The sequence below is a fragment of the Tachysurus vachellii genome, chromosome 14, assembly GCF_030014155.1.
Source record: "Tachysurus vachellii isolate PV-2020 chromosome 14, HZAU_Pvac_v1, whole genome shotgun sequence".
NCBI lineage: Eukaryota > Metazoa > Chordata > Actinopteri > Siluriformes > Bagridae > Tachysurus > Tachysurus vachellii.
This window is the reverse complement of record NC_083473.1, coordinates 20,482,820-20,501,686: the sequence shown is the minus strand read 5'-3', so window position 1 is coordinate 20,501,686 and position 18,867 is coordinate 20,482,820. Positions and strand designations below refer to the sequence as shown.

The 18,867-nt window shown below is 38.9% G+C and overlaps 1 protein-coding gene across 2 annotated transcripts; it reads right to left on the bottom strand.

The window, feature by feature from the left end:
• Nucleotides 1–919: 919 nt before the first annotated feature.
• On the bottom strand, nt 920–18,648 carry deaf1 (DEAF1 transcription factor). 2 transcript variants are annotated; one of them, XM_060886836.1, is made up of 13 exons: nt 18,156–18,648; nt 17,559–17,656; nt 16,570–16,699; nt 16,205–16,351; nt 14,672–14,811; nt 13,395–13,460; nt 12,469–12,507; nt 12,263–12,386; nt 11,823–11,951; nt 6,352–6,596; nt 5,121–5,186; nt 3,798–3,887; nt 920–3,516 (listed from the first exon to the last, which is right to left on the bottom strand). In XM_060886836.1, exons 1-13 carry the CDS (start codon nt 18,391–18,393, stop codon nt 3,412–3,414), a joined length of 1,617 nt encoding a protein of 538 aa, XP_060742819.1. In that variant the 5' UTR covers nt 18,394–18,648; the 3' UTR covers nt 920–3,411. The 2 variants fall into 2 exon arrangements, with proteins under 2 accessions (XP_060742819.1, XP_060742820.1); XM_060886837.1 differs by lacking the exon at nt 5,121–5,186.
• Between the last annotated feature and the right edge of the window lie 219 nt (nt 18,649–18,867).

Sequence of the window (18,867 nt, the reverse complement as noted above, 5' to 3'; positions counted from 1 at the left end):
TCAGGATTAATATGGATGAAGCCAGCTGTGTGGCAGTGGATGACACCTCAGAGAAAAGCCCAGCTAATCTCTTCTACGTGCCAGTCATTAAATAATGGCCATTTCAGTAATGCTCACAAGTAATCACCAGCCACTTTAATAGGAACATCTGCACCCTTGCTCTTTCATGCAATTACCCAATCTATTGAACATGTGGTAGCTCCAATGCAATGTGTAAAATATACATGCAGATACAGAGCAAAAGCTTCTGATTTTGTGGACAAATAAAATGCGACCACATTGATTTTCACTTTGGCATTGTTGGTTTGAATATTTCAGAAACTGATCTCTTCAAATTTTCACGAACAACAGTTTCTAGAACACTGTGTGGATGACAAAGATCAGAGGAGGATGACCAAGCTGGTTTGAGCTGACAGGAAGCCAACAGTAACTCAAATAACATCTCTGCATAACCATTGTGAGCAGAAAAACATCTCAGAACTCACAGAATGTCAGACTTTTGTGGTGGATGGGGTTCTCTCAGCCAGGAACAAGACTCATGATACAGTGAGCACAGATTCACAGTCTGCCCGCTCAGTTAACCTGTGCTCATGTTTCTGCTGTTTATCAAACATTACTCCATTCCGATGTTTGATGTGAACATTAACTGACTTGTATCTGCAGGATTTAATGCAAAGCTGCCAAAGTGTTTCAAAAGTCTCCATACATTGGTTAATGTTAAATATACTGTACTATATACTATATTTTCTTTGTCAGCAGTTGTTTGTGGACATTTGTTTTTATTTTTTTATTTATTTCATTTTTTTTTTTTTTTACAAAAAGTATGGTAGGTAGGTAGGTTGGTGTGTGTTTTGGTGGTTAGGTAGGTCTATTTTCAGCCAGAGACAGAAGAAAAATGAAGAATATGAATGCCACTGAATGCTCGGAACTAAAGTTTAATCAGACAAAATTGTGAAATATATCAATCAACTTGTAAAATCTTTAATGCTTGCTAACACATCCATGTGTGAGCTTATTGTGACATTTTATAAGCAAGCCTTATTAAGCAAACCGTTTCTGGCCTCTATTGAAAAGATGGTCTGCTTGAAAACTAGGCCTGTTTCCCAGCCTCCAAATTCAAATCCATAAATTTATAAACTCTTGTTTCCAAAAACCCATATTATACACTGATAAAAAACCTTAAGTAATAAGTATTCAGTCTGGGTCGATTTCTTGCTTATGTTTGTCTGCTGTAAGATAAGGTCATTTGTAGGCGTCATGAGGTATAACAGGTTTGAAATTTTGGTATTCGAGATCTGTAGAACAGTGTGTTGTGTCCTATTGAAATCAATCAGGAATGAAAAGCACATTTAACCCATAGAATCTGACTCAGAAAAGCTGAGGTTGTGAATAACAGAACTCTAGTGCTGGTTACGGAACATGACATGTAAACGTTCAGTGAAAATGAAACTGCAGAACTTTTTCCACATATTGAAAAACGAAAAACCAAGATCCACTTCAATTAGTTATTATCATACGTTAATAATATAGTGGAGTAATCAGAGCAACTCTAAATAGAGTTTTGTATTTGTTTATATAACTTACATTCAGTTCTCCAATTATGGAAGTGCGAGGAGCCACGAGGAGCCAAATAATGATAAAATAATCACTGCAGTTATTTTAGGCTGGCCTGTTAAATCATGATGCGTAAGACACAGCAAAATAGAACACACACACATACACACACACAGTAAATGTTATATGTCTCTTCTGTTTCATAAGGCAGTTTGTTGTGTAGAAGCTCAATAATCATTCATGTGTTTGGAGTAAATGTAACACTGCATGCATGTGTGTGTCAGTCAGTATGAACATTTTAATTATACTTGCAGAACATTTCAGTTTGAGTGACTTCAACTCCAGACCAATTCACCTAATACTGTCAGTACTAATGAATGATGTAGTTATCACACATCAAATTACACTTTGACATGTTCTCCATCTAATTTAAATACTATTAAATGAGCAAGGAATAAACAGTCATGTATTGTATCCCTTGAGCCTTTCTTCTCTACTCCTGCTTCACAAATGACATCATGCTTCCATTTCCTGACTTGTCTTCATTAATTACATCAATATTGTTACGTCCAAGGACGTATGTTTGTGTTTTTTTTCCCCCTTTCTTCCTGTTTCCCCTCTCTACCTTTCACAAGCAGGAAGTAATAGGTTACACCTGACCCCAATGATTGGTGAGCTGATGTGTTTGGAGGAGGTGAGGAAGCTGTGAAGATTTAAGCTGCACCATGGCACAGAACCGGTGTGTGGGTGGGGAGGCTTCTTTTCCTCAACCCCAAAAGCATGGATTGGAACTCTGTTGATTGAATTTCTCCCAATGTGTTATTGGGCTAGTCATGTTGTTGTACAGGTTGCCTATTATCAGACAACCCATTGTTGTTGTAAGATTAATGTTTTGTATATACGTTTGTTATTTCTTGATCTGTTAAGTTATTATTAATTCTTTGGGGAGGGATTTGTAGAGAGGTGGGTGCCATTTTTCTTTCATATATTGGTTTTCTCTTGTTTAAGTTAGTTAGGGAGTTAGTTTAGTATTGTAAATTCTGTTTTTGTTGTAGTTTAGTTAGTCTTTTTTTCTAATAGTTAGTGGGTTTGTTTTGTTATTTTGGCCTTGCCCCCTCTTGAGGTCTTGAAATCCTCCCACATTTTGAACAAATAAAAGAATTTGTTTTGATATGGAGTTTTGGTCTTTGTAAAGTCCTGGGGTTGGGACTTAAACCTCCGCTGCCTCCACACATCACACCGGTTTTATTCTGTTACTCGTCCCCCAAACCCCTAGACTAGCTGGGGACGTAACAATATTTTCAATCACATTCATTTTTTTGTTTCCTTGTCTTGCATAGATGTTTCCTTTTAGTCTCTGGCATTTCAGTATGATCGTCCATGAATGTAGCACAGAAGGTCTTTTAAAAATATGTCCTGTCATATTCAACAGATTCAGATTCATATAATTAGTGCTGATAAACAACAGCAAAGAACGAGTTAAACTCCAAACGTTTGTGGACACCTCATCGACAAACCCCAGTGTGTGCTTGTTGAACAAACTGTTCCAGATTTATTCCCCATTCACTGTTATATTTGGGCAACATGCAGTCAGTGTTGCAGTCTTGTACACCAGGCTTAACACACCATGTAGTCGTGGATCTTGCTTTGTGCACAGGGGCATTTTTATGCTGGAACAAGTTTAGGCCTCTTGGTTCCACTGAAGGTAAAATGTATACATCTATCACAATTGTGTATGTCCACAACTCTGGTGTGATGGTCAGATGACCATATACTTTTGGCCTTATAGTGTATTTGTACATCACTGTGGTTGAGGGTGTGATTATTCCATATCCACTGCATGCATCCGTACTGGGGCTATGCCTTGACTTTCTCGACCTCCATGCTAGCTATGTGAGCCTCGTCATGAATTCCCACAGCTACACCAGGCTGAGTGCAACTGTGTTGATGATCCTTCCAGTCCTGAAAATAAAGAAATGTTCATTGGGACAATGATGTCAATGGTGAATAAATATAAATACAAAATATTGTGGTAGATTTTGAAAAAGAAGCAAGTTTCTGAGGAACAGATATTGTCACTGGTTGAGACTATTAAGAGCTAAAGCCATATACTGCACAGTGGATTCATTAATCAAAAGAAACTAGCACAATCAATTGTTGAAACTGCAACCTAATCTAAACTAGAAAGGTAGTCTGTGTCATGTTGCCCTGTTTAACTGAATAGGACTAAAGAGGCAACTTACCTTTTTTTGGCAGAAGTTTGAACAGTAGTAGACTTTGTGGCAGCCTGCACATTCGCTGGATGCTTCACGTCCACAGTTCACACAAGTATGCTGTGAAGAAAATTACAACATGGAATGATGACATTAATTAACCCTCAAGTGCCTAATATGTAATAGTAATAGTCTTGTATAATAGTTTTTGGCACAAAAAAGTCACATTAATATTAAATTACTGTGAAAAGAAAACAATGCCCATTTACATGTGGAATAGGTTGCAAATGCTGCATTTGACTAGTCATTGTAACTGTAATTCCTGTAAAGAAAACCTCCCTCAATTCATAATTGTTGTGCAGGAACTCGGGATGGTCTTCTCAACAATAATTTCAGCAAGTGACCTAAATCTACATGGCTGCTCACAGCAGGTCAACAATGCAGCAATTAAATTACACAAACTATATATATGTTCAGGAGAAAAAAATACATCACTCATAGCCAGTTAGTTTGTTGTGTTTTTTTCCCCACTGTCTACCTTGAATGCATCGGGGTTCAAAATGAAATCACTCTGAGCTCTAACTGAGTGAGCAACCAATTCATCTTCATAAGACTTCAGTGTTAAAACCCTCACACTTGTTCAGTGCAATTTGATCCTACACTGACAATTTACACACACACACACACTTTCGCCAAAATGAACTGCCTGAGCTCACACAGCTGTTACTGCTGATAGAACCACATCATGCTCCATAGATCAACTTCAAGTGGCTTACCTCCAGGCTACACCTGCAGAATGAGCAGCAGCACAGAGAGACAAGTTACATAGCTAGCGTGCCATTAAATGTTTCCACAGCTACAAAGTCCACATATGAAAATTTTATTTCTTTTTCTTTTTAACATTTCTATGCACAAGCCAGGTTTCGCACAAGTGAAAAATCTGTCTTTGGAATCATCTTCTAAAATGCTTCTGTGCAGACTTATTTTCAGATTTTGAAGCCAGCAGAGGCAGTCGGCCACTTCCAGCATTTGGAACCTCAAACATGCCTCCTACTACTGTACTATTATTTAAAACAAGTGTCACCTGGTGATCATGTCTTCTAAATCTTAGTATGAATGCCTTTCTTCTTATGTTCAGGGCAAGAACGGTCAACCACCAACACAAACAAAGAAACTAACACACACACACTCTCTTTAATATATTTTTTCCAGACTGGGGTTTGCAAGAAATTAAGTTGTAGCTGGGAAAGAGAGAGAGTGAGAGGGAGAGGGAGAGAGAGTGAGAGAGTGAGAGGGAGAGAGAGAGAGTGAGAGGGAGAGAGAGAGAGACACAGACACAGCATGTCCACTTGCCTTGATGATAATTTCCGTAATCTTCCCCTCTGTGTCATCGGTAAGTGTCAGTTGGCTGGGAAAAGCCTGAAGAAAAACACTTATGATTAACCTACCTATTGATAATAGAAAGATCTAAAACTTTCCTGTTTTCTTTTGGAACATATAGAGGTGTGCTCTTGACAAGTTTTAAAATTCCACTCCAACTCACTCATGCAGTTAAGTTCACCTGTGCCTGTCTGCAATATGTACTAATGCACATAGTATTTACATGAACAAAAAAGGGGATTTAAACCACAGCAACCTTGAACTGAATAAAGCAATTAACACCACAGGTGAAGGGGGTATAAAAGGAACTATTTGGCTAAAAGTATCTGGCCATCACACTCATGTTCCTTCACCAATCTTCCCACAAAGTTGTAAGTACACATACAGATATATACAGAATGTCTTTATCTACTGTAGCATTACAGTTTCCAATCACTAAAACTAAAAAGCCTGAAAATATCCCTGAGCAAAAAGCACAGAACTTCATGAAGACACTCCACATAAAGGTGTGTTAAGGAACACAATTGGGATGAATGAAAAACACTGACTAAACCCCAGACCTCCTCACTCTTACAACATCAGTGATCTAAATTTAAATGCAATTATCTGAACCAGAATAACAAAGTCATACAAAACAACAACAACTTAATAAATAATTAACTGTGAAATAATTTGTCATATATTACAGCATGCTTTGCCTGGGGCCTCTTTATCAAATTGTCTAGACTTCTTTAATGAACAGTTTCTGAATTTAATAGGCATAATAATAATCCAACAACTTTAGTGCACTAATTAAAATATGGAATAACAAACTTATAAGACTATATTTGTGAATACCTGAATATTTTGTGTCTCTCACTAAGGTAAAAATCTAGTAATAAGAAACTATACTTTAGCCTGTGCTGTGTGGGCAGGAGGTGTAACATTTCTGCTGCTATATTGGAGCTGCTTTGTAAAGAGAGAGCAAGTTATTTTTAGTGTGGAATTAAAGCCCTTGTTAAAATATGCTTTATTCAAACAATGTACTCTCATGTAGTGCCTAGTTGCTATAATACTCACTTTTATTTCCTTTAAATGATCAATGCATTTTACTGAATATTAACATGTAAATAAAGATGAGGTCATTTCACTGCTCAGGGACCTGTTTTGTGTTTGTACACAACACCATTGAGCACAAAACCAATCGGAGATGCAGTCCACTCACATCCTTCCTGCTGCAGTTGCTTTTCTCTAGGCTGCTGCTGGATTGGCTGGCCTGTTTGGCCTGGGCAATAAATGCTTTGAGCTGCTGGACAGTGTTGAGTAGTGTGTTGGCCGTCTCCTCTAGGTACAGCCAGGTGCGCTGCTCGCTCATCTCCAAGCCGTTGGCGACTCCAGCTGCAGCAGGAGCTTTAGCTTGTAAAATGGGCTGCTGAGGGACGACCGTCAGCGCCGGTAGCGTGGTCAGCACTGAGAGCAAGAATAAAAAGTAAAGCTTAGCAATGGAAACTAGCATTGAGAATTAAGGTGCTACTTCACCAGAAGTATACAGAATTTATTTTTAAAGCTACAGTTTAAATCCCTCAGTAAGATATGACCTTGGTGATGAGACACCCTTCCAGATTGGAATCCACTTTAACCCTGTTCTAAATTATAACATCATATAAATGAGAGCAGGGAAATTTAGGCTAGAATAGATGCTCCACAAAACAAATAAAACTGTTGTGCAAGTTAAGGCTCTAGTACATCCCTCTATGAGTTGTACATGTGTCTAAGGGGGGCTGAAGAAGAGCGAAAGCATTCCTAACTTGACTTTGGTACCAACTGTCTCAGCTTCCACAAGTCATTAATGTCATCTGTAGCAATTTATTACATAATGTTTCTGAATATAAGCTTGGATTTTGTATAATGTTTACAATCTGGCCTAATGTGAGCCTGGCCACAGAGACAACTAGCCCCACATGAGTTTATTATAATTAGTGGTCATTGAGGACACAGGTGTCCTGGAGTTATGAGCAGCATTATCAGCCAGAGATCTCTGCACCTACTCACCTTCCAGAAACGGAGCTGGCCATGTATAATGAATATGCAGGGCTTTAATTGCCAGTGAAACAGACAGCTCTAACAGGTCTCAATCTCCACATACACAACATGGGTACATACAAATCACAAACACAACCACTACCTTATGACAAAACATATACCTTAGATTTTGTAGTGTTTAGTTGCTAAAAGAATATGATTATTAAGAGGTAAACAATCCTCTATAATATACCATTCCTGATAGTCCTGTAATAGTGATCTTTTATTCAAAAGAGCAGCATCAGGGGTGTCGGCTCAGAATTGGTATGACCATTGGTACATTGGTATTGGTACATACACCAACTGAACACTTTATTATGAACATCTGTTTGCCCAACCATTCATGCAGATATCTAATCAGTCAGTGGGGTGGTAGCAGGGCAGTGCTTAAAATCTGATACAGGACAGAAGCTTTAAGTAAAGTTTACATGCACATCAACCATAAGAATAGGGGAAAATGTGATCTCAGTGATTTTGTCTCTGACATGATTGCTGGTGCCAGATGAGCTTATTTGAGTATTTCTATAACTGCTGACCTCATGGGGTTTTCTAGAGTTTACTAAGAACTGTGAAATAAAGGAAAAGATGAACATCAGTTCCGCTGATGTAAATACCTTCTTGAACAGAGAATGGCCATACAGGTTCAGGTTGATGGCTGTTTATTTGCTGTTTTTGCACATTACACTTTAATGCAGTTTGTGTGAAAACACACTCTAGTGCTGCCACCTAACTTTGCTATCATATGTGTACATATGTTTACAAGCATCCATGCACAATGGCCCACACAGACTGTACAATGGTAGGTGCTATTGTATATATCTGACCTGTAGTGTATTGTATTGTCTGTTTGCACTATGCACTTTATGTGTTTAGGTTAACTAACTTTTCAATCCTTTGCTCTGTGTTGTTTTATGTGGCACCATATAAAGCATATTGTTTCATTTCACTATGTAGTGTGTCAGCTAAATATGGTTGAAATGACAATAAAAGCATCTTGACTTGACTTGAGGAAGGCAAGAATGATTCAGATAATCATTCTGTGCAATTGTGGTGAGCAGCAATGCATCTCAGAATGCAGAAGATGTGGAACCTTGAGGCAGGTGGGCTACATCAGCAGGTTGAAATTGTTGCTGATGAAGGCAACTTGCTGATGAAGGCAAGCTTCATGGCCACATATTCTAATGACTACTTCCAGCATAAAAAAGCACCATGTCAAAAAGTAAGCAAGTCATCTCCAAGTGGCTTCATGAACATAAAACCGAGTTTAGCGTTCTTCAGTGGCCTTCCCAATCACTCATATGAATCCAAAAGTTTGTAGAACGGGAGATTCACAGCATGAATTTCAGCGCAGACCAGAATCAAAAAGTAACATTTTCAACATCTTGGGGAATCATGAAATGAAGAACTGAGACTGAGAGTAGAGTGAGGCCCTACCTGGTGTTACTATAGTTAACTCCTGTGCTAAGTGATTGTGTGTCATATACTATCATATATTATCAGGCCTCCTCAGCAGACAACAGTACCTGACCTCACTAATGATCTTGTAGCTGAACGAACACAAACCCACATAGCCATGCTCCAAAATCTGGTGAAAAGCCTTCCCAGAAGAGTAGGAACAGTATAGAAGGATAAAATCTGAAATAAGACATTCAAAATGTACACTGGGGTGCAATTTTTTATGTAATGTGCAAGCACAAACATTCTCAAAGATACAGGTTGCCACAGGGATCTAATTAAAATATTTTGTATACAAACAGAAACCATATTATAGCCCGCTGTTAGGTGCATCAATGGATTTGAGGACCTTTACTTGTGTGAGGGAAGCTAAAAATAACACTGCCTCATCTATGTATGACAAAAAAGGCAGAAAAACAGAATCCCAGTGCTCAAGGAGAGACTGAGAGGGATAGTCTGTCAGCAGGGGAAAGAAATAAACCACAATATCTCCAGAGCAGGTATGCTGTTCGTAATGCCCTTGGCTTATCTGTTTAATGGACTGTTAAGAGCTCAAAGCACAAATCTGCACTGGTATAAAAATGATGTACAGGAAGCAAAACAAATGGGCTAGCCAAATAGTGTTCTATGAAAATATTGAGACAGTACAGTCAAAATAGTCATGTCAGAATCTGTTTAAGATTTTAACCAGTTTCTCCTGGAAACTGATTTTAATCAGAGTCCATATATATTTGTTTTATGGTGTAAAATGTTTCATGAACATAATAATTAGTTGAAATGTAACAGAATGGGAGACTCACATCAAAGTTCACCTGAAAAATCTGCATGATGCAGTCATGTCAATATGGACCAGAATTTCAAAGTTGTTTCCACAATGTTTCCAACGTCTTGTGGAGTCTGTACCATGAAGAATCAAGGCTCTTTTGAAAGCAAAGGGACTGGAATTGTTTGTTAAAATCATCTCACAGATGATCAATCAGATTGAGATCTGGGAAATTTAACGGTCAAGGTCTTCCACCTTGAACTCTTTGTCCTTGTCCCTTGAACTAATCCTGAACGATCTTTGTGCATTATCCTGCTGACAAAGGCCATTGTCGTTATGAAATACCACTGCCATGAAGAGGTGTACTTGGACTGCAACAATGTTCAGATGGTGGTACGTGTCAAAATAACATCCACATGAATGCCAGGACCCAAGGTTTCCCAGCAGAACATTGATAAGAGCATCACACTGCAATATGGCTTTTTCCCACAGTACATCCTGGTGCCATCCTTTCCATAGGTAAAGCACACACTACATCATGTAAAAGAAAACGTGATTCGTCAGACTAGGCCACCTTTTTCCAATCGTCGAGGTCTGATGCACATGAGCCTAATAAAGGTTTTCTGTGGTGGACAGACGTTACTCTGACTGGTCTGTGGCTATGCAGCCTCCTATGCAACAAGCTGTCTATCATAGTCTTTTTTAACTGAAACAGACAGGCAAGCTTTTACTCCTCTGCACATGAAAGAGCCTTGGGTGTCCATAAACCTGGTGCTGGTTCATCAATTGATGTTTAATAGACCACTGCTGATAGGTTCTAACCACTGCATTCCAGGAACAGCCCACAAGACCTGCCATTTTGGAGATGTCCTGACCCAGTCATTTAGCCATCACATCTCATTTTTTTTCGGCTTCCAACACATCAACTTCAAGAACTGACTGTTCACTTGCTTGCTAATATATCCCATGCCTTGACAGGTGCAATTGTTATGAGGTAATCAATGTCATTTACATCAGTGGTGTTAATGTTATGGCTGCTAAACCTATTGATAATCATTTAGGCAGTGCAAAACCTTTGTCCACTGGTGCAGATGTGCCCACTGTCTGACCCATTCTATCAATTTTTAACTCTGCAGGAAACCTCTAGAGCACTCCTACAATATTTTCACACATTTATGAACACTCTTATGTATTATGAATCTTTATATAGCATTTACATCTATGTGTAAATGTACAACCTACATCACATTGCATTCAGATTTTCGGAAGCATTTTTTTTTTTCCAGATTTCTTACTCTGAGAGACTTGATGATTACGGCTCCAGGTCTGAGTTCAGTGCCTGAGAGAGCAGAAGGGGGCTTCATGGATTCATTACCCATAACAGTGTTCCGGCTTTCAGAGGAACTCTACACCTGGCACTGATTGGGCACCAGCCTCAAGAGCCACTCTGTTTTTGACCGAGTCGGGTCTACAGACACTCTGCTGTTAGAGAGGAGGAGGAGGAGGAGGAGGAGGAGGGGGAATATGAATGTGCATGTGTGTGTTTGTGCATGCGGTTTTTACATCTTGGTAAGGACCAAAAGTCCCTACATGTATACGAATATCTGGGCATTTTGATCTTGTTGGAACATTTGGATGGTGTCCATGAGATGACTAAAGATTTTTAAAAAGAGAAGAAATCTAAAATTGACAGGATTTTCTTTTGGTTACTGAGGTTAAGATAAGATTTAGGCTTAGGTGTAGCATAGCCTTAATACTGTAATTATGCAAATACAAGGACATCATGGATAGTAATACAAATGTATATTTGTGTGTTGTAAGTGTGTGTGTGTGTGTGTGTGTGTGTGTGTGTGTGTGTGTGTGTGTGCTTGTGTGTCCAGTTCCAATTCATCTCCAAAAAATGACTGCAGACTATTTAAGAATCTTCTTTACTTTAATAACAGTCATTTGTCACATTATGATGGCAGACCATAAGTGAAAGCCACTTATAGCTGGGGTGAAAAAACACCACATTACTCCCTTGAAAAATTTAAGACTAAAATATATGAGATTTGTACAGCTAAGTTATAAAAGTAAAAAAAAAGTTATGAACCAATGGGGAAATTACTAACATGTAATTAAACAGAACCTGTAATAACAGTGATCAGCTGGTGACCAGGCACTTTATTTATCCTGCCAGCTGGAAAGCATCAGCACCAGACCTCAGAGCAGGACTGCTGGAGTCAAAGCAAATCTCAGCTCTAATGACAGAAGGATATTTGTGCCTATGACCTCTGACTGCCCTCACAAGTTACAAGATCATTGTACTTGCATGCTTGCTCACTTAACAGAGTTTAAGGTGAAAATGATAACAAAAAGTGTATCTGGGAGTGTGTTTGAAAATGCCAGTGACCAACCCGCTGTGCTGCTGAAGACATCTGAAGCGGCAGGGCTGTCGGAAATGATGGCCGTCGCATCTCCAGTTGCCGTTCGATCAAAGGTCAGTGTGCCAGTAGTGGTGAGCTGGCCTGATGGGCTCACTGTGACTGGGTAGACACACAAATAACTGTCAGTAACATTTCGCTTTGGCTACAAAGCAGTGTGCTAGTCCTAACTAAAACACCCAGGCAGCTATTTATATTAATAATAATAATAATTATCATCATATTATCTTCACTATCTTCACTTCATCATGAGTTAGTGATTGAAAAATAAACAATGACACGTCAAATACAAAAAAACAACCAATACTAGTAAAATATCATTATAACTGAGCTGTGGTGGTTTATTTTGTGAACTGATGAAGGGAATATAATTTGTGGTTTAATAACCTGTGGTTTAATATTAAAACACCTACATGCAGCTCCAGGTGCTAAAGTAATGTTCTTGGGTGACGGTGCCTCCTTCTTTTCTGGAGATGCTGGGCGCTCGCTCTCTTTTTTCCGCCTCTTGTATGGGACAAAAAGCCGCACAGGTCCAGTCTATAATACAGGGTGTGGATCAAGTTTGGAAACAAACCATACAATTTAAAGCAGTGTAGTTTAAATTAGATAGTGGCATTACCATAGATATGCTTTCGCCTCCAAAGGATCCGTCCTTGTTCTGAATGAAAGTTAACCAGAGAGACAGAGACAATAATAAACACACAACTGAGATTGGGTTCACTGAGGCTTTTAAATATTAAACACACTCATAGGAAGTGATAGAAATGTGCATTCTCCCTCTCTGGAGTCAGTAAGAGCTGAGACATTAGTACACCCTGCAGTATGAAAGTGAATACACAAAAAGTGAATACACAAAAGCAGATTTTCATCAATAAACTTACTTTTGAGGGATTTGATCTCAATTTAGAACATAAGTGCAAGCAAGTACGATTAAACTGCTAGTTTGTGCTTAACTTAAATTAAAGCCAAGAACATGCCCACAATTTACAAAGCTTTTTAATCTTTTTAATTTCTGTAAATGAAATGCATATCACCTTCCTGAGGTTCCCATGGGAAACTATACCCCATAATATTGAATAAGAAATCTGATGTGTTCTGTACAATCAACACTCGCACATACAGCTTTATTAACCCTGTGTGTTTTGCCAAGAATTCCCACTGACAGTTGGCTGGTTTGCATTGTTACGTTTACAGGAAGCCAATCTGTCACATTGGCTACTCCACACACTGCCTGCTGTTTAAGCTGGACACATTTTAACACTGTTACTTGCTCTGAAACTAATGCTTTCAACATATTTCATTCAGTATTTGAAAACAGAACAGTGGACTACAGAGAAGACAGTGGTCTATCAACTGCATTATAATTCAGAATGAACATCTCTAACATACATCATAGTGCATTTAAATGTTACACTAGAGTGTCTGAAACACAAAGATCCAAGAAGTACCAAGAAGCACTTAACAGCACCCTTACATCCAGTGTTAATGCAAGTTTTCATAAATAAAGTACGTGACAATAAGGACAAAGAAGGTTGTGTTACTAACCACAGCCATATCATCACAGCAGGCCACACATGTACAAGAGGCAGCATGGGGGTTGAGTATGCGCTCCTGTAAAAACAGCCAACACATGTTCTGAACTTCTACACAAAACACAACAGATAATACATCACTCACACTGTGTACAAAATGGCCCCTACTTACTATTCTACATAAGAAATAGAACACTATTATATTATAGCACTCACATTCTGTAACAGAATCACATGTGCAATGTGTTAGTTAACTCACGATACAGTATGTTACATGTATTAGACCTAATGACAACAAATTAACTGAGCTAACTATAAACCAGATACATAAACACAGAAAAAATTAAAATCCATTCCTAACATTTTTAAGGGACAGAGACACCTTTTCTAGCTCAGTGACGGTGTGTGTGACCAAACCAAACAAAATAATGCAAGGCATGAGTCTGTGGCATCCTGTGCAGGTACACTGGGCCACATTAACAAACTCAGTACAAACATGCTGGTTCGTAAATCGTTTGCAGGAGCATTTACACGTGAAATAGGATACTTATGAAAACCCAGATTGATCCGAAAATCATCTGAGCCTCTGAGTTTGCAAAAATGTGCGTATAAAGAGAATCAGTAATGTAAAGCCAGCACAGTCAAAGATGATTGAAATAATATTAAATTGCTTTTTATTTTCAACTTTGCGTATAAATCTAATTAATCTAATGATTTTGTTAAAATCATTTCATATTAATGACTTAAAAAAGCATTATAATAAATAAATGAACATAAATAAGGCCAAAATTTAAATTAGGACAAAACAAATGCACTGTACAAAAGGCGGAAGACTTAGTCTGTGTTTATGGTAGCCAATAAACTGCAATGGCTACGTTGCTGGAAGCTTCTCACTCTCACTGTTTAGCGTGTTGTTGTTTTCAGCTCACCGTGATTTTTCGTGAGGTTTTTTTGGGCGTTGCTAAAAGCAAATTTGCTGTCCTGTCAACACAGTTGGTAATTTGCAGTTGACGGGCATTTATGCATATCTGTATGTTAGGAAGAATGTGACTAATGAGAACGCTGACACAAAAAAATTACTAAGTCTAATAAATGAGGCCTATTGTTTGCTCACCTACCTATTACAGTGCATGGGATATTCTCAACTATGTTTTCAGGCACCACTACGAAAATAGCAGGTTCCAAAAATAGTGCATTAGATAGTGAATAGGTCATAGACACATTCAGACACAGCACTAGAAACACTTTATATGTAGACACTGGTGCTCCTTGTTTCTGCAAAGTTCTGACCTGTATAAGGCACTGGAGAGGTCTCCCAGCATAACGAATGCTCCTCTTCCAGTCTTTACTGCTAGCTCTTCCAGCCAGCCCTTCAAACTCAGTTGGAGTGTACCAGGTATTGTTGTATTTGATGCAGCGTCCTTTGCCACCTGAGAACACGGTGTGCATTTACAAACGTGAGAATCACATTGAAAGCTATAGGGTGCACTGTTGAAAGCTATCTGTGCACATCAAAGTGTGAGACCCCATTTCATGACTATTTCCAGCAGGTCCCTGTAGATTTCACCTGATGACTCAGAAGTGTAAATGGTCTGTCACACAAGTGGCCACACTTTTCTGTGTGCAATAAATGTCTTCTGAACATGTCCTTTCGAATGACCTCAATCTATACACACATATCTGCTGGAGAAATTAACATTGCTAGCATAGGAATGAAAATCGTTGTTTTAAAAAAGTTATATCAGGTGTCATGCATGTACAGACAGCACATCTGTCCAACACTTCTATTTCACATTTTGAAAAGGGAGACTGTAATACCTTCTGGGCAGGTCCTGTTCATGAAGTCTACAGTCATGCTGACTAAAATCTTATGGCTCACTAAATCCTAATCCAGAAAATTCTGTTGAGCTGATAAGTATACAATAAAATCTGAACTATGCATAATATAGCAAAATGATCAGAACAGGGTGGTTCAAAGTTCCCTGACCCCACATTAGATTATTTTCCAATAACAATAAGTGTTTATTAAACTTGCATTTACAGCATTTAGCAGACGCCCACATCCAGAGCGACTTACATTTTATCTCATATTTTATACAACTGAGCAATTGAGGGTTAAGGGCCTTGCTCAGGGGTCCAGCAGTGGCAGCTTGGTGGACATAGGAATCGAACTCACAACCTTCCGATTGGTAGCCCAACACCTTAACCACTAGGCTACCAGGTCCCCACTTATACCACAGTGTCCCAATACTAAAACATTTTTGACACATCCTACTTAACTTTTTATATTTATGTTTAGTGTTTGGGGATCATCCAGCAAACAATTCATCCACCAGACTCTTTTTCATGTTTTCCTTATGTTATTGAGAAACCTATATTATAAACCTATAAGTATATTCTTTTCTGTCTAGAGCACTCCCCTGTATATAAAAAAAAACCTAATGATACAGCTTTATCTCTGACTGTTACAAGCTACCAAGCCTGGAGACTCCTTCTAAAAATGCTTAATAAATATCTGCTTAAGGAAATTTTCACCACACCAACAAATATACAAACAATCTGTGTACACAATGATGCTACCTTACTAGTTTATTATAGAAATAAGATTATTATTATTAATACATGTATTAGAACAACCTGTGATTTGGCTTCTGATTTGAGTTCTGACCAATCAGATTTGAGCACTTTAATTATGTATAAATTAAGATAACAGAAAGTTAGCAATCACTGATGAAACAGGGCCTGTTGTTTAAGGATATAGAGGTTATGGGATTATCAAATGAGATTACCATGTTTTACTTCCCCCTAGTGGACTGAACCTACCTGATCCTAGTCTGTTCTTGTAGAGGACACCACTGGTGTTCCTGCACCTCACGGGCAGCTCGTTGTCGTACACAGACGGATCCCAGTTATACTTGTTTGCATCTTTCTCATGACTCGGAGTCATCGGGGTGGAGGGAGTCTGAGGCCCTACAATGGAGAAAAAATGTTTTTAGCTAATGAAAGATAAAAATTTCATCTGTGATAACAATGATAGCACAATGTTTATTTCGTCATATTTTCTTGAAACTGTGATTAATGAGTTACCAGATTATAGTGATTTCATTTGTTTTACTGTAGTTAAGAAAAATAAGAGCAAAATTACATGTTTTTCTCATAAAAGGCTTTTCAGGCTGACACACACATACCTGGTGTCATAGGACCTGCTGTAGCTTTCAGGCCTGTGGCATCCACTATACTCCCATCCGTGTGTACAACAATCAGGGTGGCCTTCTGTGTGCTAAGACTGTCCCCAATCTGCAGAGTGGTTCTGCCTGTCTGCATACACCAAACACAGCAGAAACACAATAAATATGTTATACTACTTTACTGAATGTTCATTAAGGATGCAACAGCAGTTGACACCAAAATTCAATTGACATTAAAACCATTAACAACCTCATTTTAAATTACAGAAAATATCAGTATCTTTCATTTTGTGTGATTCTTCTGAAATAGTACATTAACCTGAGACTGCAAGGCTCAACGATGAGGTGTGAACGTGTCATTCAGCTTATTAACATAGAGTTTGTATTAAAATCTGTCTTGTTAACTCAATAAAGAAGAGCCAGGATCAGTAAAGACATCAGTAGGCAACTGAAAATGGTTCAAGCTGTGACAATGATTTACATCTTTAGAGAATCTATACAATCATCTATGATAAAGCTTTCACATAAAGCTAAAACAGGGGTTAAAACAGGGCTTTTTAAACTTTTTTCAGCCACGGACTTCTGATTTTTCAAATGTATGCAGTTCTTCTGGCCATTTATTGCAGGGATTTATTTCTTGGACAAACAGAAAACATTAGGCCATAAATTATTTATGGGCCATGGATTTTCAGTTAATAAACATAAATATATTTAAAATATAAGTTACTAATTATAATGATATCTTGGAAAATGGTGGATTGAGATTCCCCTAAAGATTTTTTTTAATCATGGATGTCCCAATTATGACATTCATTAAGAAGCAACCAGCAAACATGCCTTTGTCGGATCACTAAAAACCACAAACTGGACAATTGTACTGGGCCTCTGGAAATTTAAACTGTCCTCACACTATCTACGGCTTGGCCATAAAGATCAGGCATGGACATGTTTATAGACATGTCTGAGAGTGAAATAAGTGACAGACGCACAAGCACATGTTCAGGGATGGAGGCTGCTGAGGCCACAGATGCTGAGAACACGCTGTCATCTGCATTCTGGACATCACTCACTGTAACAGTTGTAACCTCTGTGAAGAGAAGGAGCAGATTCATTATTCCTAGATCATAATTGTGCTTTTTGTTTGTATATAAATTTGTGTATCGAATATACAAATATACGTATTTTATTGACACAAAATAAACGATATTGTATAGATATAAGAAAAAGTGTCAAAAGCTGAAACAAATCATTTTATTGGGTGGAATTATTGGGTTATTGGTATTCGATGTGTTGGACTTATTACAGTTTAATGAAGGAGATCCACTAGTTAATAGATAAATGTAAACCCTGCCTTCATGGAGTGGTAAGTTGAGCTGCTCAGTGGCTGCAGGTGTTCAGGTGGAAAACAACAGACATTTAAAGCTAAAACAGTTAGCTAACAAACACCGCTTCGTTGATAGGATGCTCAGCAGTGTTAGCTTGCTAAACAAAGCAAGTATTCATGTTGTTTGCATTTTGCTCTGCTTAACGTATTGAGAAAGCCGAGGCACGGTCACTGTTATCGGGACACTTCTGTGTAAACAGACCCGCAAACGGCGCTTCGCCGTCGTCTGTGTTCGGCATGGACTCGGCTATGGAGATGTCGGCCGCTTCCGTCATGCCGCGCATCGTGCTAACTTCGGCATCGTCCGGCTCGCTTTCCGAATGATCTCCCTCCTCCTCTTCTTCTTCCTCCCCCTCCTCCTCTTCCTCCAGTCCCCCGGTCTTTTCCTCCTCCGCTCCGGCGAACCCGAGCCGTTTCACCGCCGCTTCGCTCGCGTCCATCACATTGAGCAGAGCGGCGCCCGACTTGAGCCGAACACAGCCGAGAGACACTAATCGGCGGCCGACTCCGCCTCGTGCCCTGTGCACTGCACTACGGTGTACAATAATCACAAACGGCACACCACAAGGCGCAAATGTGTGCAACTTATTAAAAGAAATGCGTTTACACGACCAAAAAATGTAAAGAAAAGGTAATGGCTGCCACCTTTCTTAATGCGAGACGTTCAGCAGGACAGGAAGGAGACGCGGCGGAAATAAACGAAAAAACACGACGTAACACGAAGTGACGCGGGACACGTAGAACAGGCCGCGGGTTCATAACTACAGTATGTTTTGTGCTTTCATGTGCAGGTTGTGTGAAAGATTGCATAAAACATCTTGTGATACATTTAACCAAACTCTTGATGTAAACTGCATAATATCTCCTAAAACTCCGCTTTTTCTTGTGCTTGTCATGTCTAGTGATTTGTTCAG